At 41.3% G+C, this 27132-nt stretch overlaps 2 protein-coding genes across 5 annotated transcripts in view; one reads left to right on the plus strand and one right to left on the minus strand.

Annotated features, from left to right (window-relative positions):
- The first annotated feature begins 201 nt into the window (after positions 1-201).
- LOC148029059 (uncharacterized) overlaps positions 202-27132 on the plus strand; it is a 70505-nt gene continuing 43574 nt past the window's right edge. Inside the window, exons 1-5 of one of the 4 annotated variants that reach the window (XR_015692364.1) lie at positions 202-1214; positions 13578-13781; positions 14066-14149; positions 17531-17590; positions 17728-17772. Coding sequence is in view for 2 of the 4 variants with exons in the window: in XM_087687813.1 (XP_087543939.1) it covers positions 918-1214; positions 13578-13781; positions 14066-14149; positions 17531-17590; positions 17728-17772 (690 nt within the window). In the remaining 2 variants the exon portion in view is untranslated. The remainder of the gene's footprint in view (positions 1215-13577; positions 13782-14065; positions 14150-17530; positions 17591-17727; positions 17773-27132) is intronic. The other 3 variants (XR_015692363.1, XM_087687813.1, XM_087687814.1) reach the window with 3 other exon arrangements.
- Positions 26351-26932, minus strand: LOC148029060 (uncharacterized). The gene has a single exon (XM_087688750.1). The coding sequence runs from the start codon at positions 26930-26932 to the stop codon at positions 26351-26353; it is 582 nt and encodes a 193-aa protein (XP_087544876.1).

The raw sequence follows: 27132 nt of genomic DNA on the forward strand, positions 1-27132 counted from the left end.
ATTTGTGTGGGAGATAGAGGCAGGTATGGGTCATGTATGCATGCAAAGTTGAAAGGGGGGCTCCTCGTGACGCGAGGGAGGTGAAGACAAGAATGAGAGGGAGTGGGGGGGCAGGGATTAGTTAGTGTTAAGTATGGTTTGATTAAGGCCCTTAATCTCAGTTTATATGGACTAGGAAAAAGGACAGCAGCAAAGCTTGGGCGCAGCTCCCTAAACAGACAGCCCCCACAACTTTAGCTCTTTTCTCCGTTCTTTCTCCTTCCTCCCCCTTCTCTCTCTTCTTTTTTCTCTCTCCCCCTTCCTCTTCGGCTTCTTTCATTTCTCCCTTCCTGCTTCGCCCTCCATGTCTCCCTAAGCGCCATCGCTAAAGGCTCCACCAACCCCCCCTCCCTCCCCCGGCGCCGGCACTGCATGCCTCCGTAAGCGCCATCGCCAGACGCTTCACGAAACAGCTCCTCTTCTTGGAAGCATCGCAAATTCGTTTCATCATCGCAGCACCTTTCATCAGTCCGCTCCACCGAACAGTATATGTAATATCTTCCCAGCTCGTTCAAAGAGAATTTTTCGAGCTTGCTTGAAGAGAGTTTCTTTCCAAAACTGAGCGAGAATCATTGGATGGATTGGGCACCTCGAGGTCCTCTCTTGCGAATATCGGAGCTCCGTCCTTCCGCCTGCAGCTATGGTGGAAGTGCCTGCTGCTGCTGCTGCTGCTCCTCTGACGGAGAGGGGTAGAACACACATAAAGAATCCCTTCAGAGGTCCTCATGCGCTTAAATAAATTCAGCTTTGCCTCCTATTCATCTGACGAGAGCACTCTCCGCAACTAGGGTTTGTTTTGAGGATAATTTGTCTTCTTGGTTGTGTCGTGCTTCCACTGGCTAAATTACCACACCTTTGAACCAAAGGACTAGGTTAAAATGTCAGAGAGACAAGATGAATTGGATCTACAGGGATGGCGTACATCTTTTACACAAACCACAGAGGAAATGGCCAGAGCAGTAGTTGCTGCAGCTGCAGCAGTTCGCCCTCGACCTTCCATTGTCTTCTCTGCAAACAACTCAAGCAGTGGTAGAACTCTTGAAAAACTGCAACGATCTTTAACAAGAGTTTGGAGACAGGGAATGGCACGGGACAACAATCGGAGGGCTTTTTTCAATCCTGAACACTTAACCAGCCAGAAGCGGCAGTGGAACCAACTCCAAATGCAAATGTTGGTGAGGCTATTTGATTTCTGTCACAAAGCAGCACACGTGAACCTTAGTCATACAGAATGGACATGATGATTTAAATTGAACCTTAGACTACATAATGGACATGATGAAAGCTTAAGGACTTGTAGATTGGCATTTCTAGCAAGCTTCAGCACAGGTGTATTTACATTGGAGATTTGGTTAAGCGAGCAGTAGTGGAAGTAAAATACGTGTTAATGAAGTGTTGTAGAATGCAATTGGATAAAAAAAATTGAATTTTCAACAAACACCACAACTAGGCTTGTAATCCTCAACGGCATTGGCAACTCCATACTTGATATGGTTTCCCTAAACAGGATGTGGAAATAGAACTCTAAATCGAGCACTAAGTGCACTAGAGTAAGATCTGCCTCAGACTATCAAGGGTTGCCATATTGACTTGTGGGATTGTACCTTTGAATAATGAGATCTTACACATGAAGTGTATGGGTTAGGCTTATATATAATCCACTTTTGTGTTCTATTCCAAAGTATTTTGACTCTAGGGCAGTCTGAAAAGAGGTGTTGAGTTGAATTTGTAACTAAAGTGGAATATAATAATATATACTTCTTGTAGCACATTTGTGATGTAAAGTTTAGTAGGTCAAAGGCGGCATGTATACAACAACCTAGTCATTTACTTGTTAAAGTCTCAAAATTCCAAGACATTTGGCCCAAGTTTGTGTTTTTCTAGCTACAGAGTATGCTTAGAGTTGGTAGACAATTTCATAGTCTTCAATTATTCAAGTAATGTGGTACTTTTAACTTCATCAATGCAAAGTTAAATCTTCTAGGGTAGATTGGGTTGAGATGAATGTGATTGAGATTCCTTTGGCATGGGCGATCCCTTTATGAGTCACGGTCATAGGAAACAAATGAAAAAAATAGAAAAAAGAAACAAAATTCAAAATGACAAAATTTGGATTTTGAAGGAGTTTTTGCTAACCATGGATAGAATGATGTAAATGAGGAAATAGAGAAATGAATGGAGGCTAGAATGAGAATAGAAATGAAATCATCGAATTTTCAAGTCATTGAGAACACTTATAGCTTGCTAACTTTTTGCCTAAGAATTGAAAGTAAGCTTTTTCTAGTTGGGGTTTAAAACTTGAGATGCGTCTATGTAGACCAATTATCGTGGATTGAAATCCATTGATTAAGTTTCAAAAGTGATGGCGTGGTGGCTAATGCTTGAATTATGATTATGAGGTTTTATGGGTTCAAGTCTTGCTTGGTGCATCTCTCAATTGGACATTGTATGCTCACATGGTGTGTTCGTGTAAGTTTGACCTATATTACTTCCTTGAACACTTGGTTGGTGCTTCTCAATCAAGTCATTAAGGCAGAGGGCCCTAGTGCGATCAAGGTCCATTGTTGTTTGGATTGCGAGCTATCTAATTTGCCTAGAAGAAAAATGCCAGCGTGCCTCTTGTTTGCTCTTTTGGTCTATATTTGGAGGGGAGGCATCTTCCTTGTAGGTGTTGAAGTGTGTCTTATCTTAAGGGAAAAAGTGTTTCCAATATTAGACCTTTGTACTTAGAATATTTTTGGACATCTATTTTTGATAATAATTGGTATTGTTTTGATTAAAACTCCATAAATGTAGTACTTACTATTCATAAGACCTAGACGGCAACATTGTGATTGCAACTAGGCTTATTTAGCACACTTCATTGGGTCTTTAGCTTATCCTTATATTCAGAGAAAAGTTTTTGTAATGCCCACGTTTTAAAAACTTCATATTACACCAAAGGATGTGTCTAAGACAGCTTTTAAGACATCTTTTGGACTATATGAGTTTCTTGTGATCACATTTGGACTTACAAATGCTCCTGTCACTTTCAATCGTATGATGGATTATATTTTCAAATGCTCCTGTCACTTTCAATCTTACAAATGCTCTTGTTATTTTCAATCGTATGATGGATTATATTTTCAAGCCACATAGAGTACTTGTGGGTACTTTCTTTGATGACACGATTGTCTATTCAAAGAATAAGACAGAGCATAGAAAGTACTTGGATATTGTGTTCAATGAGTTGTGTAAGCATAGTTTGGCTATCAATGATAAGAAAAGTGAATTCTTTTTGCATAAAATCCACTTTTTGGGACATAGTGTATCTATTGATGGAATTTGCATGGACCTTACAAAGGTTGAGACAATACGATCATGGCCTCCTTTGAGAAATGTACATGAGATCGGCAGCTTCTTGGGTTTATGTTTTTACTACGGGAAGTATGTATATGGGTTTGTTGAAATTGCATCTCCATTGCATGCTTTGCAAAAGAAGGATGTACCATTTAGATAGACAACAATGGGAATTTCAGCATTTGAAAAGTTAAAGGAAAATATGGCTTCAGATCCTGTGCTTGTGTTGCTTGATCTAAGGAATTCATTCATTGTTTAGTGTGGTGCATGTGGTAACAGCATTGGGACTCTTTTTATGCAAGATGGCCGAGTGGTGGCTTACGAGAGCCGAATTCTCCGTGTTGTAAAGAAGAATTTGTAGATCCATGAGAAAGAGCTTTTGGTTGTAATTCATGCTCTGTCTACATGGAAACATTATTTGTTGGGGGACCGATTTTACAATGCAAATAGATAATCAGACTTTGAGGTTCTTTTTGACATAGACAAAGTTGTCAAAGAAGCATATGAGATGGGTATGCTGGTTGGGGCGAGTAGTTTTCTTTACAATGACTGTAGTCGAGGTCCTTGACTCTCAGACTGGTTTAGTGATTGCTTGTGGTGAGGCATAGCCTAATGGCCTATACCACATGATCCATTTTCTTGTCGAGCTGATAGCTGAGGGATTCGTATTCCATAGCTTCTAGGCATTAGCTACATCTCGGGAGTCTACGAACAATGAGCATCTTTTGGCATTTGCACCTAGGGCATCTTGGCTATGACTCTCTTTATGAGTTGCCTCACCGTGTAATGGTTGAGGGCCTTCCTTGCTTGAAGCTAGCTCGAGATGTCTGTAAAGCATATCAGCTCGGGAAGTAGCATCGTACCCTATTTCCTCAGTAGTCTACACATAGAGTTGAGGTGCCTCTTAGATTGATTCATGTTGATCTTTGTGGGTCAACATCCATTGCCGCCTTGAACGGTATGCGATACTTCTTTTTGATAGTGAATGATCATTTGAGATACATGTGGGTGTACTTCCTCAAGCATAAGTTTGATGCTTTTACATATTTCTTTGCTTGGGTGCTGCTAGTTCATAGACGGGTCATTGTGTTGGTTGCATGAGAAGTGATAGCGGTGGTGAGTTCATCTCCCACAAGTTTCTCGAGTTTCTATAGGAGTATAGCATCTCTCGTCAGCTCACCTCTATCAACTCCCCCTTAGAATGGAGTCGTAGAGTGTAGGAACTGGAGAGTCATGAAATGGCACGCTCTATGCTGTTCGCAGTAGAGCTTCCTGAGTGTCTTTGGGTTGAGGTTGCTAACACTATAGTGTACATCCTCAACCAATGCCCGCCGACTTTGGCTCTTCCTCAAAAGACTCGTACGAGGCATTCTTTGGCTTTGGGCCTGTCATATCCCACTTCAAATTCTTCGGGTGGCATGCATACACACACGCTTGATGATAAAACAGGAAAGCTCACTCCCCGAGATGATCTCCTTATCTTTGTTGGATATTCCTTCGAAGCAAAAGCCTACTGTTTGTTCAATCCTCGGACGATTAAGGTGATCGTTAGGAGGGATGTCATCTTTGACGAGAGGGATATCGTGCAATCCTGTGCACCGAATTCCGATCCGATTCCTCCTTCCATATCATTGGAGATTGTGTCTAGTGAGTCTAGTCTACTACCTGCTCCTGCCCTACCTGCAGATTCTTCAGCTCCTAGCCCTTCTCCGCAAGACCCATTACCTTGATGGTACCAATGGACCATGCAGGATTTGAGGATCTTACCACCGGATTTCATCTGGAGAAACCTAAAAGATTCTTCAGCTTCTAGCCCTTCTTTGCGAGACCCATTACCTTGATGGTACCAATAGACCATGTAGGATTCGATGATCTTACCACGGGATTTCACTCCTGAGAAACCTAGAAGATTTACTCAACTTGCGCCTCAGGCATCATTTGCGTCGTTGTTTACATCTGATTACATAGCGCATTTTGAGCCGGATACATGGCAGGAGGCTCTTTAGTACCCTCAATGACGAGAGGCCATGGAGAAGGAGCTATAGAGTATTAACTGAAATGAGACTTGGACATTGGTGGATTGTTCAAGCCACAAGAAAGTCATCGGGACGAACAAGGGTTTCGATAGAAGCATGGTATTGATTATGAAGAGACATTTGCACCTTCTGTGCAGTTGACATCCTTTCGGTTATTACTTGCGCTAGCCACTTGCCACGGTTGGCCAATACATTAAATGAATGTCAAAAGTGCCTTCTTGAATGGCTATCTGGAGAAGGAAGTCTATGTGGAGTAGCCACCGGGATTTTCTTCTGCAAATTTGAGGGTAAGGTATTCCGCTTGCAGAAAGCTCTTTATGGACTGGAGCAAGCACCATGGTCTTGGTTCCATAGAATGGACGAGTTCCTATAGACTCACGGATATCATTCTACCTCTTATGTCCTGAATTTATATGTTCGATCTATTGCAGAGGGGGTCAACTATATCTTGCTGTACATTGATGAATTACTCATCACAGGCTCAGATTTTGTTGTCGTAGCGGAAATCAAGGTAAAGCTTAGTGCTACATTTGAGATGACAGACCTCAGTTTGTTGTCTTATTTCTTGGGGATGGAGGTAGTTCAATCTGGAGATTGTATTTTTGTGTCACAGCAGAAGTATACACTTCAGCTTGTGGAATAGTTCACTACGGATCAAACATGGCCAGTGGCCATGTCTCTCGAGCCTATTGTCCACTTGTTGAAGGATACCCTAGGTCAGCCCTTCGATGCGCATACCTATAGGTCTATAGTAGGGAAACTTCTTTGGTTAATTCATACTAGATCAGACTTAGCTTACTCAGTCAGCATTCTCAGTCAGTATTCCATAGTACCTAGGATGTCGCATTGGATTGCATGTCTTCGTGTGTTGCGTTATTTATGGTGTACTTATTTTTATGGCCTCACTTATGATTTTAGTTTATGTTTGCAGGGGTACCCTGATTCTGATTGGGCAAGAGATCGTGACACTCGGCGTCCCCATGGCAACTACCTCTTCACCTTGGCACGGTTTCCATAGCCATAAGCAAGAGACCGTGGCAGCTTCCACGGTCGAGGCTGAGTATAGGGCTCTCTTCGATGGCACCATCGAGGCCATCTACCTGAGAAGCTTATTGGTGGCGCTTCACTTCCCTTTTGACTCTCCCACTATTGTCTACTGCAACAACTAGAGTGTCATTGCCCTTGCGGGCAATCTGATCATCACACCACGGATGCGGCATGTGGAAGTCTACTTCCACATTTCCAGAGAGCAAGTTGAGCTAGGCACTATTCGCCTAGAGTTTGTGCCTTCATCATACAATTTTGCATATATTTTGACCAGAGCGGTCAACCGGCTGGTTCTTTAGTATCTTCTACCCAAGATCGGCTTGGGTACACTCTCTCCTACCTCTTTAGATTGACGGGAGAGGGTGCTTCCCTCTTGCTTTTTCTTCCAGTTTGAGGAGGGGGCGACTACTTCTCTTGATAGTGACAGTGATGATGCTTACAATTTTTAGATATTTATTCATTAATTTATTCTTTTGTATTATACTCATGAATAATTGTAACTTCATCTGCATTGTTAGGATGACGTGATTGTAAAAGGGCACTTGGGCAAGTGAACAATTTCCCTGCGCGAGCACTGTCCAAGTGGCACCGTTGCATTGCATTTTATGTGAGCATGACATCTTGCATCTCCCTTTGCATTATTCCATGCATTGGTATTCTATCCATGTAAACATGCATTTGTGCGCATTTATCCCTTTTTGGTCTTTTGGAGTGGTTGACTTTGGATCCACCATATTCATAGCATTGCACATGACTGTCTCCAAGGCAGTCTTTCCTAGCTTGCTTCACATCTTTGCTATATTTGTGTCACCTATACCTTAGCCATTTTCTTTTTTCACCGACTTCTAGTAATGGTAGAGATAGTATGCTTGTTTTGTGAAGGTCTTGGCTATGACTATCCCTTATCACTCTCATGTGGAGTACGGATACTCAATAAGACGAACCTTGATTGAAAACCCTCACTTAATGTTAAATCTATCAAAACTACAACGCCCTAAAAAAAAAGAAAGTCCATAGGTGATTCCATCCGCCTTTGCAGGGCTTGTTAGGCCATTGGGCAGCCGCCGTGCATCTTTTGTCCGATGCCCTGGTCTCTTTGGAGTGATCACTTGGGCTCCCTTAGTAAGATAACCATCGCCTTCGTAGTCTTAGTAGGCCATTGGACAGCCAATGTGCTTTGGGGTGGAATGCCTTGGGGTAAAAGATAAAGAAAAAAAGGGCTTGATTGGTCTACTTCTCGTGGCACCATTGCTGGGCCTGAGAGGGGAGAGGGTGTTGAGCTAAAAATGCATTAGCTTCACTTAAACAGTCCCAAAATATACTTAATTAAGAAATAAACCTTGTTTATTTAAAAAGAAATGCATTCCTAGAGTGTCTGTATCCCATAAGCACAAACCCACTTGGGAGGGCTCAAACTTTCTATAAATAGGTATGTTGTCCTACATTCAGTCCTAATCTCGTTTTTGCAGGTTTAGGTGTTTTCAGCTTGCTGCCCACACCCTGTTCTCGGAGAACATCGCAATCCAAGCTATCCATTGCAGTATTCACTCATCTGGCGCCTGTTTCCTACCCTCCATTATCAATTTGCTATTGCCGCCCTACTGATTTTCTCTCTTCTTCAGTTGTTGCCATAATCTCCTCAGCTTGTCGCTGCTGTTTTCTCGCTCCAGCAGCCTGCGTTTTTAGTCATTCTCTCTCGCACTGTTGTTTGTATCAGATCCAGTCTTCCTTGGCTATGTTTGCTGCTGTTCGACATTTGGAGGCTGCCTTGCTGCGATTCAGGATCTGTTTGGAGTACGACACACTCTCTAGCTCATTACCCCTGCCCTGATCCTTGAGATACAAGAGTTCGAGGTATAATATTCATTCACTACATAGTGTGTTTGTTGTTTGAGCATCGTATATTTAATAGCCATATAATTTCATTTATTCATTGTGTTCATTGTCTCTGAGTTATCCTAACTCTAATTGTGTTCTTCTATCAATCTGTGCTTTGTTGTACGGTGTTATTTGTGTTTCTATGTTAGGGTATTTTCTTCACAACAGCAAATGATGGGATATGAACTATCATTTCCAAGTTTAGCAAACATGCCTATTTCATTCCGGTGAGGAAGAAAATAAAGGCTGATTGTATGGCATGATTGTTCTTGTAGCATATCTTTAAGTATCATGGTATGCTAAAGTTGATCGTAAGTGATTGAGACCCCTCGAATGACCAGTTTATTTTGGAAGGGGTTGTTTGAGAATATGGGTACCACTCTGAAATTCTCATAATCTTTCCATCCGCAAGTAGATGGTCAGTAGTTTGAGGAAGCAAGTTTCACAGTGTTGGATCTTTTGAGGTGCTATGTTTCAGACCGCAAGACATAGTGGGAGCTATATCTGCCATTAGTTGAGTTTGCATATGACAATACAGTATATAGTTCCACTAGCAAAGCTCCACTACCTATCTTGCAGACTAAGGATAAGATCTTTGAGACTGATTGTTATGTGGAAAACTTGGATGCAACCTATGCAAAGATAAAGTATGTACTTTAGAGATCATAGGAAAAACAAAAGAAGGTAGTTGATTACCATAGACGTGCTTTGCAGCTTCTAGAGAGTGATTATGTAGCGTTTTGAAAAGGCAAGGCTGAAAAAGACGAAAGGAAGAGAGAGGTTGTATCCAAAGTTGAGTATGAGATACTATGGGCCTTTCCAAGTGCTGGAGTGATGTGGCATATTGGTTGAAATGATTTTCACATTGGTGGATACACAATGTCTTTCATGTTAGTTTATTGAGCACTTTTCGTGGTGATGTGCACAGGCATAGTAACATGGAACGGGGAACGGGAATAGAGATGGGGACAGGGGACAGCTAAAAGTAAGGAACGGGGACGTCAGGTGGGACGGGGGAGGGAATGGCATACATAAATAGCATTTGAAAATGTATGCATGTGATGTGGTGGATGGATGTGTGGGCATAGTAGTAGGGGATGCCCATTTTGTAGCTTCCCGCCGTCCCAGTCTTATCCCCATGTTAGAGCCCCCTCTCATGGTAATAGGGGATGGCAATTTATTATTCTTGTCCTCATGGGCCCGTCCCTATTTCCATCCCTATCTCCAGAACCGGTCCTATGTTACTGTGTGGGTGAATGTATACTACCAAAGAACATACTAAAAAACCACCCCTTAAAAGACACCCACTTCCAAAAAAGAAGAAGTAAAAAATGTCCCCTAATAGGAGTGACCATAAACGGTTCTCAAATTGATCAAAGACTAAGCCGAAACTCATTAGAAATTTTGTCTCAAAATTGAGGCAAAAACTCATGCCAAACTGATCATAAACTGATGCAAAGGTATAGTTTCAATGCCTGGGTGAAACTAATATGCATCTGCATACATCTCATAGTGACTAGTACATTGAGTTGTGACCTCATGGCAGACATACTGTTAGCACAATACCTTGGATATATGCCGAATACATCCAAGATCCACTACTTATGAGAGCTATTTAAAACTTGTGGAGTGGAAGTGCTACCTTCGTCTTAAGCATAAGGCAATATTCGAACCCTCGCTATGCTGAACATGACTGAGCTTGAATGATACTAAGTGAAATTCACCTTGGTAAAGTTGCAACAACTAAGGATGGTCTAGACTTTGCCAAGTCATTCTCTTCCATCCACTTTGCATCTATCGGTGAAACAATATTGAAGCTTTACCTCGAAGCATATGGAAACTTTACCTCTAACTTTATTTGCCTCAAAACCCCCACAAGGTTATAGGCCTTTCTTCCCCTTAAGCATTGCGATGCTTTATACTTTCACATTGCCGCAATTCCAACTTAACTAATATGCAACATGGCATCCAATGGACTAGCCTCTCATGTGTACCTTACATGCTAGGAGCACCAGATGCATTAGGAAACATTCTTGTTTGCATACTATGGACCATTGCAATGTGATTGTGCATGGGAATTTGCATATGACTAGCCATACCAAGATACATTTTTCCATACATTGCATACATTATGAGTTGCATTTTTTCTCATGACCAACACTATACGGAGCATTTGCATGGCCAACATTAATAACATGAGTCCCAAACACAATGGGGTTTATATATGCATTACCATACTTGCCACTTTGTGCCCCAACATCATGCCACGCATATTACCGGCCATACTCAGATGGATACATTGGGCCTTGCATGCCACACATTGGTTGCTGCATATGAGGAGTTGTGTCATACATCCTTGTATGTAGTTCTTGATCCGCCATAGCATGGAAAGTAGTGCCACCACCAAAGTAACCTGGCTGTTCCATAATTGCATGCATGCCATGCTTTCCAAAAAACATTGGATTGACACTTCCAAGTTGGCCTTGTATATGCATTAATTGCCTCACTAGCATCATTTGCTTATGCTTACTATCTATATTTAGAACATCATGCTACTGTATTGGTTCTTCCTTCGGTGCATCTTGCTATCCCAAAGCTCTTGAAGATGATTTCCTCTTCTTGCTTTTATTGCTCTCCTTTAAGGGGTTTGAAAAGAGTATAGATTAAGGATCATTTGCCAATTGCATTAACATTTCAGCAGTTGTCCTCAGCTGATCTTTACACTGGTCATCAAATTCCTCTTCCTTTTGTTGGTCATCAACTTTAAGAGACCTAGAAGGACCCATTGCTTGTTCAATTCCCTCATTCTCAGCTTGCTGCCCATGCTTCATGCCTTGTCCAAGATCAAGCATTGTATTTTTTCGAACACTTTGTGAATTTTCAGATTGAGAGGCATCATCCTTGCTTGATCCCATCTCAGTATTTGAAGACATTCTTGATGTAATGCTCAGTTGAATACAATTATAACACCAAAGCAAAAGCTTTTGTCCTTCAATCAGGTGCCTCGGGCCCACCAAGTCAAGGGAATTGATGCTAAGATAACTTATGACTGGGGAATGAGAGAGAATGTTGTAGAGAGAAATTTCAGAGTTTCATCGCAAGAAACATTGAAAAGCTATTGCTGCCCTATTCAAACAGCCATGGAAGTTGTCACCTCCAGCTTAGGACCACCAGAAAGACTGCTACCTTTTCCTGTATCTTGTCATGTGCACTAGAAGGGTCTTGGGCTATTGTCACTTGCTCTTGGAGGACTCCAAATTGCTGTCACATGCTGTAGGATTGGTCCTTGGTGGCTGTAAATCACATTAGCAGTCTCTCCTTGCTCTCTAACAACCTTCTTCTCTCTTGCAATTGTTAGAAGAGACTTCTATCAGGCTCTTAAAACGTTGTCTTGCATGGGCAAGTTTTGCCGAATGGTAGCCTTCTAATTCCATTTTTCAACATTATTCAACTTATTAAATTAATTTTCAGTATATTAATTTTAAAAATTAATTTAATTATTCTAGCGCTAAAAAAATTAATTTCACTAGCCAAAAGTTAAATTGGCTAGGCCAATTTGTCTTCCAAGTATCCTTGAGCAGTTATTAGCCCTTATTCCTGCATTTATTAAATAATTAATGCCTAGTCTCTAATGTCACAACTGATATTAGTGGCCAATAAATTGGTCTAGGCCAAAATCTAAGACATAACTTATTACAACTTTTGCCCTTGGCACCAATTGATATCTCAGGGTCCTAGGTCCCACACTATCAAATAATTGACTTGCATCTCACATATGCAAGTCACATTAGTACATTTGATTAACTTTTAATCAAATGCTAAGCAAAGCAATAAAATTTCACGTCCTCATGACACATGGACTAACTAATTTGCTAACAGCTATGACAATGTAGAAGCCCTACAAGTAGATGCCTTGGGCATAGGTGCTTGAGGTTGTTATCCCTTCAAACAACTAGGGGAAATAGATGGGATTTTAGAAGGGAAATCGAGCAACCCATGTGCCATATCTTTCTTACTAGTTTAGTGAATAGAATCAAAGTTGAGATGTCCATAGCATGCATGCCATATAAGCCCAAGCTTGAAAGAAGAATGGATGGCAAGGGCAATGAGCTTGTAGAGCCCACCCTTTTGAGCGAAATCAACCTTGAAACCTTTTGAACTATGCGAGGAAGACGAGAGATTGGAGGGGGAGAGAGCAAGAGAGACAAGATGTAGAACCCTAGAGGTGTGTCAATTGAGCATGCGAAGTTGGGTTATATAGAGGGGACTATGGTACTGTATATATGCACACTATATATAGCGCAACACCCTTGCTCAAATAAGGGTGCCCAACTGTGGATGAAAAAATGCGTGGGGGCTCGAGGGAAAAACCAATAGCTCTATATATACCTACCTTTTATATTAATATTTCTTATATAAAGTTAAAAAGTTTAAAGGAGCTACATCATTCCTAAATTTATGATATCTTCTATGAAGGCATTAAAGGAGTCACATCACTCTTGAATTTGCAATAGCCTGTATGAAGGTATTTATGAAAGTGGATACAAATGTCCCTGAAATGTAGATCATTGATATATCTTTGACTTTGGTTTGGATTTAGACAATATAGTCTCTTAGCTCTAACATCGGGCCAGCAGACTCAGCAACTTCAGGCCATTGGGGGGGGGATGTTCACCATCGACACGCAAGGTATTGGGCTGCATAGAGAGCGCGGCCGTCCACCAGAAAATGCAGTAGCCAGCAGCAGAGGAAACACAGCCACCACCTTGTAAGTGAGTAAGAACCAGTTCTACAGGGTGGCCAAGAAGTAAGAACCAGTTCTACAAGGTTTTGGGAAGATGCCCAAGAAATCAAGGTCATGTATTAACTAATGGAAGAAATTATAGTCAGTGAATAATTTACGCTTGCATTTGTTTTCATTGTTCAAGTGTTTGCCTTGGTTTTTGATTGATTCTAGGTTGATGAAATGGTGCAAAGTCTCTAATGCTACCTCTTGGACTTGAAATCAATGTTTATGCTTGCACAGGATCCTTTGTTGTTGTATTAGTAGGGGCCATGACTTTTTGGTTCATAAATTTGATCAAGGTGACAATGAAATTCTTGAGATGACATTAGGAAAGAGTTATGAAGTTTACTCAACTGGCAAAAAAGTTCCACCACAAGTACTTTCTGGTTGCACCCTGCTTAATGTGTTATAGTCGCCAATTCCCGTTGATATGTTTATCTGCATCTATGCAGGAGAGGAAGAGATGGACTGAACCAGATTGTATATTTGAACACATGGTAGTGGTTGGTCTTCATCCAGATACAGATACAGATACTATAGAAGCAACACTGCTTAGGCGAAGGGCATGGGAAAGAGAGCTAGATGGGCCTGAACGGCTTAGAGATGTTATGTGGCAGCAACTTAGAGGGTCTTCTCCTTCCTTGCCAGAGCCAGAGGTTTGATTCTCTCATCTATGTGTTATACGCATTCTAGTTTATATACCGGTGTAGAGCCTCTTTGCACGTAGAACTGACACCATGGCTATGAAGGTGCAGTGTGCACATATGTGTACAGTTTGAATAAGCTCCTAACAACAATGGATCAGTTGATATCGATTCTTGTTTGGTATTTAGGGTTGTACCAAGTAGATGTCCAGCATGTAACTGAAATGATTGTCTACTGAGTTTGTTTTTTGTTCATCGTATTTCTACAAATCTAATGACAATCTGTTCTTATGCAGATACTTTTTGCGTATCCACCAGGGAAGAGATTGCCAATGCGTCAAAAAGATCTTCTTGCCTTCTGTTTTCCAGGTGGAGTTGAGGTTAGTGCAGTTTTCTTGTTGTGTTCGTGTGAACTCTATATTTTGTACTATGTAGAGTCCACAAGAGCACAATGCATCACAACATGCCTGAAATCTACCAATTCTTACAGGGTTAGTTTGCAGTGAGCAAGATAGAAGCCATTAGAAGTACTAATTTTTAAATGCTGCAGTGAACCACGAACATTAAGAGAGAACACATGTCTAGCTCTTTGATCTCCTCGATTAGATGCGATGGCCATGTTTTCGCCCGTCTTGTTGCTCTAGTCTTTTAATCTTTCTCTTGTATGCCATGAGTTCCACCTTAAGTTCCCAATCAGTTTGTCCTTCTCGACAAGGTGCATTTTCACCTCCTTTTGCTTTTCTTCTTTCTCTTTAGCATACCACATGGCTCTTACTATCCCTATTTCACGTAGCATTCCAGCATACATTTCACTTTTCAACACTGCATAGATTTCATCTCTCTGTTCATTCAATGCTGAGATTACAATGTCCTCGATGCACATTTCCATCTGCACTGTTCTATGTATCTCGTCATACAATGCTTCATCCATTAATTTTGATGCCAGACGTACCTTTGATGCCCTTGCACCCGTCACTGTATCTACAAACAAAGCAGGAACCATGGTGCCAAAAAGTTGACCAAAGTCGTCCATCAGCTGCTGGTGTATTCTGCCGCAATACTCTGGAAGAGGAGAGTGACAGGGTATTCTGGGAACCTGTGGTGAGACCCAAAGGTGGAGACATATGGAGGAACCATGTATGTAGATAACCCCCCTTTGCAGACACCACCAGGAAGCTGCCGAGAAGCTATCGTGCTGCCAACATTGAGGTAAGCAAACCATGAAGATATCCTGTCCCATGTGTCGCATCTGCTATGTGCAAGGTGGTGATGCATAAGGTAGAATGAAGCGAATCATGGAGCTATGCCCGGGACAGGGAGCGCCCCATGACCTGTCCAAAGGCTGCAGTCTTCTCTATTGCCTTCTTTGTCGCACGGGCCCTAGCTGTTCCTTGGAGAGAAGTACGTGCAAGGAGTATGACCGGGGTGCACTCATAGGTTGTGCTGGTGTCAGATCAGAGGTTGCCATTGCGTGCATGTCTCTTTGGACCTCCTGCTCGAACTGCGTGCTGACCAGAAATTGGGGGGAGTGTTGCCATGAAGAGAAGGGACAACAGGGAACATGGTTGGTGGAGGGGTGGGTCAACAATGATGATCGTGACGGGGGAGATGGGACAGGGCAGCAGGGTAAGAGTATGGGGAAGGCGGCTGGCATTAGGTTGGTAGGTGATACAAGGTAGCAATGGGTAGGACCAGTGGCATTAGAACTAGGGCACCATGCAGGACTAGGGGTGGTGACTGTAGGTAGTGCAAGCAGGGTGGCGTGCAGGATCAGGGGAAGTGAAGGCAGGGTGGAATAGTGGTGATAGAAATTGCCTAGTAGTGACCTGGCAACGTGGCCAACAGTGAACACCTAGGCAACAACAACAGAGGAGGGTTGGTGGACAATGATGCAGTGTATGATCAATGCAGGTGGGCAGCATTGGCTGAGGGGCATCAACCATCATGCGAGGAGCTCATTCCTCAGGCTCGGAAAGACTTGCTATCATGATTATATTTCATATTGTGACTTGAATGAAATTGTCTTTGGTTGCTGTATCGCCCTTTGCAAGTGCTCTAGAGTGGCTAAGGGAAAGCCACTTGAACCAAGTTGACTAGGAGTAGCTTATTAGATCCAACCTGCATTGCATCTTACACAGAAGGGTTACAAAGATGCCTACCTTTTCTTATTGGGAGGGTTTTGTAATTGGAACATCATCAGATGTATTTTTAATTTCCTTGCAGGGGAGGTTTGAAAGGGGGATGGAAGGAAAAGGGCAAATCCATTGGTCGAGAGATAGAAGGGTCAGGGATGGGGAAGTGGCAAGCAGGGTTGGAGTAAGGGAGACTAGGGTTATAGAGGTGTATACATTGAGAGGGGTGGAAAAGAGGAAGGGATAGATGGATAGGAAGTAAGAGGGATGGAGATGGGAAGAGGATAGAATGAGGTCATGAGGGAGGGAGGATTAGGGACCAAGAACGGGGATAGCAGAGAGATCATTTGCTTGAAAAATTATAGTAGCAATAGGTTATTGGAACTTGTTGCTACCCTTGACCATTTTGATTAGTAACTTTGGGATGTTTCTAGCAACATTTATTTCTGGAACAATGTTAGGAGACTCATGACTCTCATTGGGTAGCATCTGAGATTTTATCTCACATGATGTCTTTCCACCATGAAACACTAGTGCTTCAAAGGGAGTTTGTAGTTTACTGCTCAGGCTTTGTCAAAGGGTGAATAGGAGGACTAGAAATTGGTTTTAGAGCAGTGTTGCATAGAAACCTGTTTCCTACAATTCAAAATATATGAAATGTTTGGCATGGAAGTGTTTCATACTTATGCAACACATTTCAGAAAATACTTGAATTTCTAAGGAAAGAAAACCTAGCCTTCCAAAGGCAAAAGAGTTGAGCACATGAAATGTTCAAATATTCACTGAGCACTCTAATTTGTGCGAAACTTGTTTCTTGCTGTTTCTGAATCTCTAGGAAACCATTATGTATGTATGAAACCCCATTTAATGCAGTTTCTTGTATTTCCAAATCTTCAGCACTAAAGCAGATGTTGTGAGTTAACTTTGAGGGTTAGCCAGAAAACCTACTTGAGTCTACCAAGATGTTTCAATGTCAGACAAGCGACTTACAACCCATTAAATATGATCTTGCTTTTTTGGGGATTCCAGCATTTCACTTGAGGTGGGGCTTATTTGAGGCAAGCCTATCAAGTTCACAAGCAGACAGAAATATCTATGGTACAATGTACCCTTTTAGAGAGTGAATAATTTACAACTAACATATGCATGCCAGTTCATTGTCGTCTTCATTATTCACATCTTTTTCACATGTTGGGAGTTTGTTGGGAAGGAGACAGGGAGGGAGTGGGAGGGAAAAATAGAGTGATATTGAGCATAGGACGGGAGTTTTTACGCTGGGAAGAGATTGCATAGTTACAGAATTTTTCAGAAGCTGTTAGCTCCACGTAACCAAAGGCAGAACCATGATGCATATGCCATTTATGATATTTTACTGCCAATTCAAAAATGATTTAAAAAGTGTGTTTGCCTGTTTTAATATAGCAACCATTAGCCTGTGTAATTTGGAAGCATTTTTTCTTGGAAAAATAGTTATTTGATTGTGTAATGGAATTGCAATAAAGCCTTTTCTTGATGATGCAACTAATTTGATGGTGAGTGGCCATTCTCTAGACTATTATTGGTATTAAAGAAACAAGATTCTAATAATAAAAATGTAAGAAGCATTGAGAGGGGACTTGAAATTTGCAGGCACAACTAGTGGAACGAACACCTTCATTAAGCGAATTGAATGAGATAGAGTATGGACAGGTAAAAGCATGAGCGTTGTGTTATAAGCCCCTTGACCAATTGTAATCTAGGCTTTGTATCTTTTTACAAACTAACTGGAGCTAGTTACATATAACCATTTGATTATTTATTCTCTCATGGATTCATTGTGTTGGCAGGACAATCTTATGCGTGATGATCTTTCCTACACCTTCCTTTTGAAGGTTGAACTTTCTCCCTATATGCAATGTCCATCTTCTAGGTTTAGACAATTTGTCAATCTTGTCTTTTTTCAGATGATCTTTGTTTCCCAAAGACTGGTCAAAACAATTTATTAGATCTGTGTTGCAAATATTCAAAAGGAGGTACATACCTTGTGTGCAAGACTAGGTTTGAATGTTCTAGGCTTTAAAAGTAGTGTTAACTGCTAGAAGTGCTCGGATCTTAGAATTTAGAGAAGTGGCCAAATACTCGAAAAGAAAGCTTTTTGCTTTTCCTTGTCCAAACTACCTTAAAAATGACACAATACGCTGTGTTTGAGAAGAAAGAAATGAGAGAGATTTTTGATTCCTTGCTATTTGAGTAATCTAGTTGGAGGATTTAGATTAGTGCTGTGGGCTATAACTAGCTGCAACAGGAACCCGATAGTGAAGGGATGCCTTTGATAGAGCCTTTGTTTTTTTCCCCTGGTGGAGTTAATGCTGAGGATGCAAGTTTAGTAATGAATGCCACACTTGGCAGTATAGCCCTGAATGGATCAGGGCTGAACTTCCTCAGTGCTGAGGGCTGTGTGTAGCTGCAACACAGAACTGAGACTGCAGAGACAAGTTATATAGAGGATGCAAAGTGCAGGCTTTGACTGATTCGGAGAATCTTGACTATTCCAATCCTCACGAAATTTGCAATCACAGGCAGGGGCTATACAAGAACTGCTGCTGCTGTTGTAATGCATCATGCAAGGTGGAATTTACAGATTGCTCTGATTCTACAAAACATAGGCTGTTGTTTTCAAGCCACAGGCTGCAGAATGGCACATGAAACCACAAGCATGTGCATTGCCAAACAGCAATAACAAATCACATAGAGTTGGTTATGAAATATGCAAATAGCCTTGTTTGAAAATGATGAAAATACAGGCTACACTCAAGAAGATGTGTTCACAGGCAGGGGCTGTACATCTAGACCTACTGTTGTTAAAGGCTGCTCCCAAACCACAAAATGCAGGTGGTTATCTTGGAGGTGTAGGCTGCAGAACTGCACATAAACCGCAAACATGCATACTGTCAAACCTCATAAAATTTAACAAAGAGTTGTTTACGACACAGATTCAACTATTCGTGGTGCTGAAACTGCCAGGAGTGGAGTCATGACTATATACAACTCAACAACTGGCAAACACAAGTGGAAATTGCAGGTTGCAAAACTAATGTGGCATGCTAGGACCTGCAAAGGCGGATGGAACCACATTAACCTTGACCTTTTTCTTCCTTTTTTGGAGAAGATATGGTTTGTGGCCCATTAAGTAATTGTGCCCCGTGGGGGGGGGGGGGGGGGGCGAAGAGGGAGATCATGAAAAGGGATGGTTAGATCCACCACATCATGAAACAGACAAGCTATGGTTTGTGGCCCATTACCTAATCGTTCCCTGCAGCAGGGGGGATGAAAAGGGATGGTTAGATCCACTACATCATGAAACAGACAAGCTATCCCAACCATTTGTGGGTGTTGATGATGAGGAAAAGGGAGATGAAGTATGTAGGTGTGGTGGTAAGGTGGTGAAAGAACCGCGAGTGGAAATAGCTCAGGATCCACTCAAGGGTGCTTTGCACAATGAGATGCCTAGAGTAATGCTACATGATGAGAATGCGCAAGTAGCAGGTGTGAGTTGGACAATGTCCCTTGTAGGAAAATTGTTTACTTGCCCAAGTGCCCTTTTACAAAGATGATGATGATCATGCAATGCAAAGGGAAGATACAACAAGAAAGGGAGACTGATGTCAAAGACAAATGCTGAAATCTATAGAATACCAATGAAGGGTAGGAATTCCCACTCAACCATGGATGTGGATGCGAAACATGCTAACTGTGAAACGCGTTTTGCTGGCACTGAAACACGAAACGACTTAAACGTTTCATTGAAATGCGAAACACCCAGAGTAAAATGGTTGATTGAAACAAGATTTTTAAAATGAAAAACAATTGTTTTTTTGGTGTTTTTTTGAGAGTTCTTAGACATTTTACATATATGATAGACATCATTTATTGACATGAAAGGTTTTGCATGGTATAAAGGTGTAAGTTGCATTATTTATAAAGAAAACTATATCACATATATTGTTTAATCATTTTACTTGGTGTTTCGCTTGGGACTTGCCCAAAGGTGAAACGTTTTGGGGTGAAACACAATGTTTCAAGGGTGAAATGTTCAAGGTGAAACGTTTTGCAGTTACCTTGATGTGGAAGGAGGAAGAGGAACTTGATGTTAGTCTTCACATGGTGCAAAGAACCATGATGAATCTAATGACTAAGATAGACTTCACATCCCTTAGTCAGAATAGCCAAAGGAGAATCAACCATATGGATATGTAGAACATGCCCGTACTTGATCTTGGGAGAGGCTCCAATGTTGATCAAGTGGCATAGGCAAGCCCTTGAGCAACAATTGTCATCTACATGGCCATGTTTTATGGCAAAATGTATAAAACCCGTTTTTTAAGCCAAGAAGTGCCAAGAGGGTCTTTGTGAGGGTGTGAGTGTACCGCTCCCTTTTTCCTTAAAAGGAGATTGACCATTGACATTGGAACATGGTCTATATTTCGGTTCAATCGGGAAATGCGGAATTGGATCTAAATGTGGAGGTAATTCCTTTCCACTCCTTGTTTCCTTCAAATATGGAGGTGACTCATAAGCACAAGATGGAGATGTGAGCAACCGAGAAGGGCGGTATAGTGTGCACGAGGGGGATTCCCCACACAAGAAGACTAGAGGATAGAGAGTAATGCACTTATGGGTGTGTATAAGGCACAGTGTTAATGGGTGGGATTTCCGCTAACGATGACCAGAGTGTAGAGTGGTATACTTTTGAGTGTCTAGTAATGGCCTAAAACCTTGATGTGCATCAAAGACAATGTGCGCTTAGACTGAATTAACCTATTATAGGTCTAGAGGAAGGGTCTAGATTGAAAGAAGAGGATTGTGAAGTGAATGTGGGAGGGAAAAGTGGGTAATGTGAAGGTGAATGGAAAGCACCAAAATCAGACTTGCATGAAACATAAAGGATTACCTTGTGGAATATCTCTGAACATAGAGTTTTTCTTCAAAACCATATTGGTACCAATTTGGGTCTCCATGGTGACTTACAATTGGTTCTTGCATAATAGGAGTAATATAGACAAAGTTAGACTCCCACAAAAATGGATTGTACAAACTTGCCACTAGGCTTGATTGTGAAGAGCTTGAACTTTGGTGTGTGTTCTATGTGGATATTCTTTTCTCAAGTGAGAGGTGGTTAGTCTTGTCAATGGAGTGCCCCAACTGAGATATACCTTGTGAAGGAGTATGAGACAAGAAAAGTTGGGCCTCAGTGAGTGATCCCTACGAGAAAGGTTAGTAGTAGGAGCGTTCTTTTCCAAATCAAGACCATAATAGCTCCTCAGGGCCTCTATGGAGGAGTAGCTATAGAAAGCATCAGAGGATCCAAAGATGGAGCTATTTGAGCCATTGTGAATTAGTTATGTGTCGTCGTGTATCTCACACAAAATGAATCTCACACAAAATGAAGCTCTATACGAGAGCCTCGTGATACTCTTTAAAAGAGAACTGGTTCTAATACTATGCTAAGATATATAGGGTTTGCATAGAGAAAACATAGAATGTATGAACACGGCTGAGTCACAATAACTTAGATAGTAATGCAATAAATGCAAACCCTAAATGCAAAACACAAAACTCAAAATGCAGGAACAGCAACACAAATTGAGAGAGAAGAGAACTCTGAAGTGAATGAATCAATGTTGTGAATGAATGAGAGAATGTATAGAATGCTCAAGGGTAGAGCTGTCCACCAATAAGGAGTGGCTCTCATGGGCGTAGGAGGTTGAGGGAGGTGAAACTAGCCTTGCTCCTCAAAGAGGATGATAATAATTTGATTTAACAATAATTACATCACGTAAATAAATTCACATGAATTTAAAATGCACACTTTACTACTTTAATATTGGACAACGGACGCCCCAAAACTAGTGCCTTGGAGTATCTCCTTTGCTAATCCAAGTGCTTTTTGTTGCCATAAATGACCAACAAGTTTGTTCGAGGATTAGGCTTCGCCCTGCTCCTTACGAGACAAATTAAGCCTCAAGCTTGAGATTGACTGGCTAGCCTCTTGAATCTCCCTGAAATTCTTCAATTTCAGGTGCTAGAATTCCAGTTCTAGGCCCTCAATTTTGAGCATACATCTTGAGGTAGTTGTGAAACCCTAATTTCTTTTTTGCTATAAAGTAGGGTTTACAACATCTCCACCTTTGATGACTTGAATGGTTGGATTTTGTTGAGATAACTTAAGAGAAAGCTAGATGATGAGAGAGAATGCTGAAGAGAGAAGATTTAGACTTCCAACATGAGAAAATGAAAGAAATCAACCATTGCCTTGTCTAGGCAGCCATGAAAGTTGTCTCCATTGATGAAACACCTTAAATATGATGATGCTTGGCAGAAATAGCCCTCAAATTGCTGTCACCTATTGTTGTAGTCTCGTCCGGGCATGTCATTAGCCCCTAGAGGGCCTCTTGCTGGTTGGAAATGGCTTGTCAATTGTTGTAGCAGCAGTGCTAGCTTTCTCTCCCTCACTCTCAGCTTGCACAAGGTTGGAATGACCCCCCCTCTCTCTTCCCCCAAGCCTAAAAAACGTTTTTTTCACTTGCATGGGCAAGTTTTGCCAAGTGGCGACCTTCTAATCCCACTTTCGAGTATTATTTAACTTAATAAATTAATTCTAAGAATATTAATGTTGAAAATTGATCCAATAGTTATTTTAGTACTTAAAAAATTGATTTCACCAGTCAATAATTAAATTTGCCAAGGCAATCTATCTTATAAGTGTCCCTGAGTAGTTATTGACCCTTAGACTACTGCTTTAGGTCCAAATTTTACACTAGGTGCTACCTAGTACTCGTTACACATAATTGTCACAACTTTTGCCTTTCATACAAATTGATATCTCGGGGTCCTAGGTCTCACATGAGGAAACAATTAACTTGCATCTCATCATTGAAATTTCACATCCTTGTGTTAAGAGGTGTCGATGTGTGCGGTCAATTGGAGACAGATCCCAAGTGTAGTAAATGCTAGTTGGAGTAAATATTGATGAAGAAAAGTGCAAAAACTCTTTGGAATTGTGCACTGATTCATGAAACTTTTGGAAAATTTACATGTTTTGGGGCAGTTTTACATAATTAATTAGTTTGTAATGTATTTTTAGCTCAACAGTAAGACCATAAGGAATAGTTGGAGCCATCCAATCTTTCTTGGGAAGAAACAGAAGCACATGTACCGAAAGAAATAGTGCCATGATAGCTAGGCATAGTCCCTCAGTGCCACTGAGTGTAGAAACACAAAGTGAATGGTGTGGAGATGAAGCCCACTCACGGTCCAAAGTAGGCTCCGATCTTCAATCATTTTGGTCTTCATAATGATCCCCTTGGTCTTCTTAGTCGTGACAGTTTGTATAACAATCCTCTTGATCTTAGCAATCATAATGTGAGTCTTTAAGATCCAAGTTGTGGTTGCATTTGCCCTCATGGACTTTGTCAAACTAATAGTGAAACCAGCCTTTCTCCTCGGATAGGGTGGTACTAACCTGATTTAACAGTAATTACAACAAGCATAAAATTCACATAAACTTATAATGCAAAACTTTACCATGCAATCCTGGACATTGGATACCTTGTTGGCCCCAAAATTGGTGCCCCTTGTGGTATTTCTTTAACTTTTATTGCAAATGGATGGAGTACAATTGAGATCCTTTGATCTCCTCCACTAATCCAAGTGCCACTTTTTGCCAAAATTGACCGGTAAGCCTCCAAATCAATTTGCCCCTTGGTTTTCTTGGGGATTGGCGTTCACCTTGCTCCTTGAAAGACAAATTCAGCCCCAAATCTGGTATTGGTTGGTTGGCCTCTTGAATCTCTTTGAAATTCCTTAATTAATTCAAGTCCTAGGTCCTCAATTTTCACACCAAATGCATTAGAAAATATTCTTCTTTGTATATTTTGGACCATTGCAATGTGACGGTGCATGGGAATTTGCATACTACCAGCCATACCAAGATACTTTTTCATATACATTGTATGCATTATTAGTTGTATTTTTCCTCATGAAAAGCACTATATAGAATGGAGCATTTGCACGATCAACATTAATACCATGAGTCCCAAACACAGTGGGATGTATATATGTGTTTCCAAACATGCTACTTTGTGTCTTAGCATCATGCCAACATCGTTATACATGGGGTTATGTATATTACCAGCCATACTTAGATACATTGGGCCTTGCATTCCATGCATTGGTTGCTACATACCATAAGGAGTTGTACCATACATCCCCGTATTATGTGGTCCCTGATTCACCATAGCATGGGAACTAGTGCCACCACCAAAGTACCCTAGTTGCCCTATCATTGCATGCATGCCCTGTTGTCCAAAAAGCATTGGACTGGCACTGTAACCAGCCTGTTCACTGGGAAGGGCGGTAGTGTACAACCAAAATATATATAAATGCTTTCACCCAATTCACAGTCGCCCACTTTACGTGAACTTAAAGACATAGAATCAAGAAGAAATACAGGAAGCTAGAATGCTCCTGTTGTGACATAGACACCTTGTTGGCCCCTAAGTTAGGCGCCCCTTGCGGTATTTTAAAAAGAGAGAAAAATACAATGGGCTGCCTTTCACCTATTCTGGGTGAAATTTGGCAGCATAACAGTACAATTATTGACCCAAAACAAGTTGACCAAGAGGGGAAACTCTGCCCAAGTCTGAAACTTCTGGTTGGAGTGCAGAATTGACCATTTCAGCCCACTGAAATTACTGGTTCAGACCTGTTTTGAAACCTGTTTTCAACTCATACTGTTCCCTGTACTGTTCAGCCCACTATAATTACTGGTTCAGACCTGTTTTGAAACCTGTTTTCAACTCATATTGTTCCCTGTACTATTCTGCATCATCTGTGCCAAGTGCCCCTTGACTCTGACATCAATTGGGCTCTGAAATAACCTCTGAATAGTCCAAAATCTGTACTGATTTAGTGCTGTTTCAGACACCTGCTTGGTGAGGTTACCACCCTCACCTGTCCGTGCTGGGAACTGCAAACAATTGCTCCTGTTCCTGGAGAAAGGAGGCTCTTGCCTCATGCAAAAACAGCATATTCCACACAGCTGTACCTGAATCAGAAGAAAGGCCCTTGATTCTGCAGCATAACCATACTGTCAGGGAGAGAAAGAGAGAGAGAGTAGGGAGCAAGCTCAACCCTGTGTGCATCATAGACAAGGTAGGCAAGCTCTCAAATCTTCTCCATCAGCAACTGTTCCTCCTTCTTCAAATGAGTCCCAAAGGGCCCAAAAAAACTGCACGCCAACCCCTCTTTAAAGAGGTAAGTGCACAAATTTGTGCCAAATGGCAACACTGGAAGGTGTTTCCCGTTCTGGCCTTCCGGTCTAAAATTCTCCATGCTCGATGCGAAATTTGACCTCGGCACAGACCAGCGGATTAATCCTCGTGCAAAAACGAAGATAATGACGCGAACAGATTCTGGGGTCCAAAAATATTAACTCCCTAAATTTTAGGAGTTGCTTCCATTGCATCCTCACTAGTCTTCTGACCATCTTTGCAGACTATGGCTACATCCAAATCTGTAATGTAGCTCAACTGAAAGTGAATTTCCACTGATGACCCCACATGGACTAATCTCTTGAAGATTTGTCCATCTTCACTTTGAACTAGTCTATTCTAGGCTAGTTCTTCAACACACTTGTCCATATACACTTTCACAAGTCTTTTCCAGGCTTGTCAATCTACAGTGCCATCAGTCTCTTCCAGACTTATACTGGACCTTAACTGTCCAGTCTTGACTCACTAGACATTCCTGTCCGTTTTACAAACTGGCCATGCAACTCAGGCGTTTAGATTTCAAGAGGGATCCTTTCAAAAAGAAAAACCAAATAAAATATGTAATAAAGAAATCAACAAAAAGGTAATAGTTGTCACAGTCTTGTGACATACCTCCCTCTCGAAATCGCAAATTTCCTCGTTTGCATGAATGTCATACATGCTTCCAGCTAACCCAGTGAACTTACACTTGGCAGCACATGTACAACACATACATGCTATTAGTCAATATTGTGAATTGAACACACTGTTAACACATGTATGTTCTAACTGTGAAACATGGCACTATCATCATGTGACTCCACATCACTGTTTCCAGATATAGTGGCCGGTACACCACAATGATATCCCCATAGTGGCAGCTTCTCATTTGATGACTCCACATCACCCTGACTAGAGATCTAGTGGCCGGTACATCAAAATGATATCCCCATTGAGTCAATTCACAGAATACATGCCCGATCGAGTAACCATTGTTACAACATGTATTCAATTCAATATAGAGGTAAAAACTGTATTTTTGCAAGCAATACTTACTTCTTTAGCACTGAGAAAACCATATGGACACAATAAGTGTTAACCTGTACAAAATCTATTTCTGTACATAATTTATTTCTTGAGCAATTGTCACTTTGACAATCTATTTCAGCTTAGAGATACAAGGGGTCAAGGTAGGTTGCAAGCGAAATGCTTCAAGGTAAAGTTTCAATACATTAGGTGACTCTGCAAGTTCACCTTCATCCATCCACTTAGCATCTATAGCTGGATAGTTCTTGAACTTAACCAAATACCTTCTAGCAACCTTGCCTTTCACTTTCCTTTCTTTGTGTGCCAATACCCTTTCTGGAACAAGAATTTCATCAAGTTTCTCAACTTCGGGCTGTTCCTCAGTTGGCATATCTTCTGGCACATCACCCACATAAGGTCTAAGAAGACTTACATGGAAAGCATTATGAATCTTCCAATTGTCAGGCAATTTCAGCCTATAGCTGACATCACTAATCTTCTCTGTTACTTGAAAAGGCCCATAGTATCGCATACTAAGCTTCGTGAAAAGACTTTCCTTGCCTTTCCGCTTCTTTAAGCGTGCCTTTTTAAATCGCAACAGTACCCAATCACCAAGTGAAAATATCAATTCATGATGGTGATGATCAGCAACTTTCTTTTGCTTTGCCTGAGTCCTTTCAAGGGCATGCTTAACTTTCTGATACATTTCATCCATACTCTGCACATATTGATCTGCCTGAAAGATCTTATTCTTTGTATGCAAAATGGGAGGAATCTTTTTACCACCTTCAACAATTTCAAAAGGGGCTTTGCCTGTTGACGAATGCACAGTATTATTGTATGCATACTCGACCAAAGGCAAATACTGCTCCCACTTTGACTTGTGCTCTGACACATAGCACTTAAGTAGATCCA

This window comes from Lygodium microphyllum, chromosome 11 (genome assembly GCF_053477565.2).
Source record: "Lygodium microphyllum isolate KBCC chromosome 11, Lygodium_microphyllum_v1.1.10, whole genome shotgun sequence".
Lineage (NCBI taxonomy): Eukaryota > Viridiplantae > Streptophyta > Polypodiopsida > Schizaeales > Lygodiaceae > Lygodium > Lygodium microphyllum.

What these genes read in the sequence shown, in the direction of transcription:
- LOC148029060 (XM_087688750.1), bottom strand. Translation starts at nt 26,932, where the DNA reads ATGGATGAAATGTATCAGAAAGTTAAGCATGCCCTTGAAAGGACTCAG.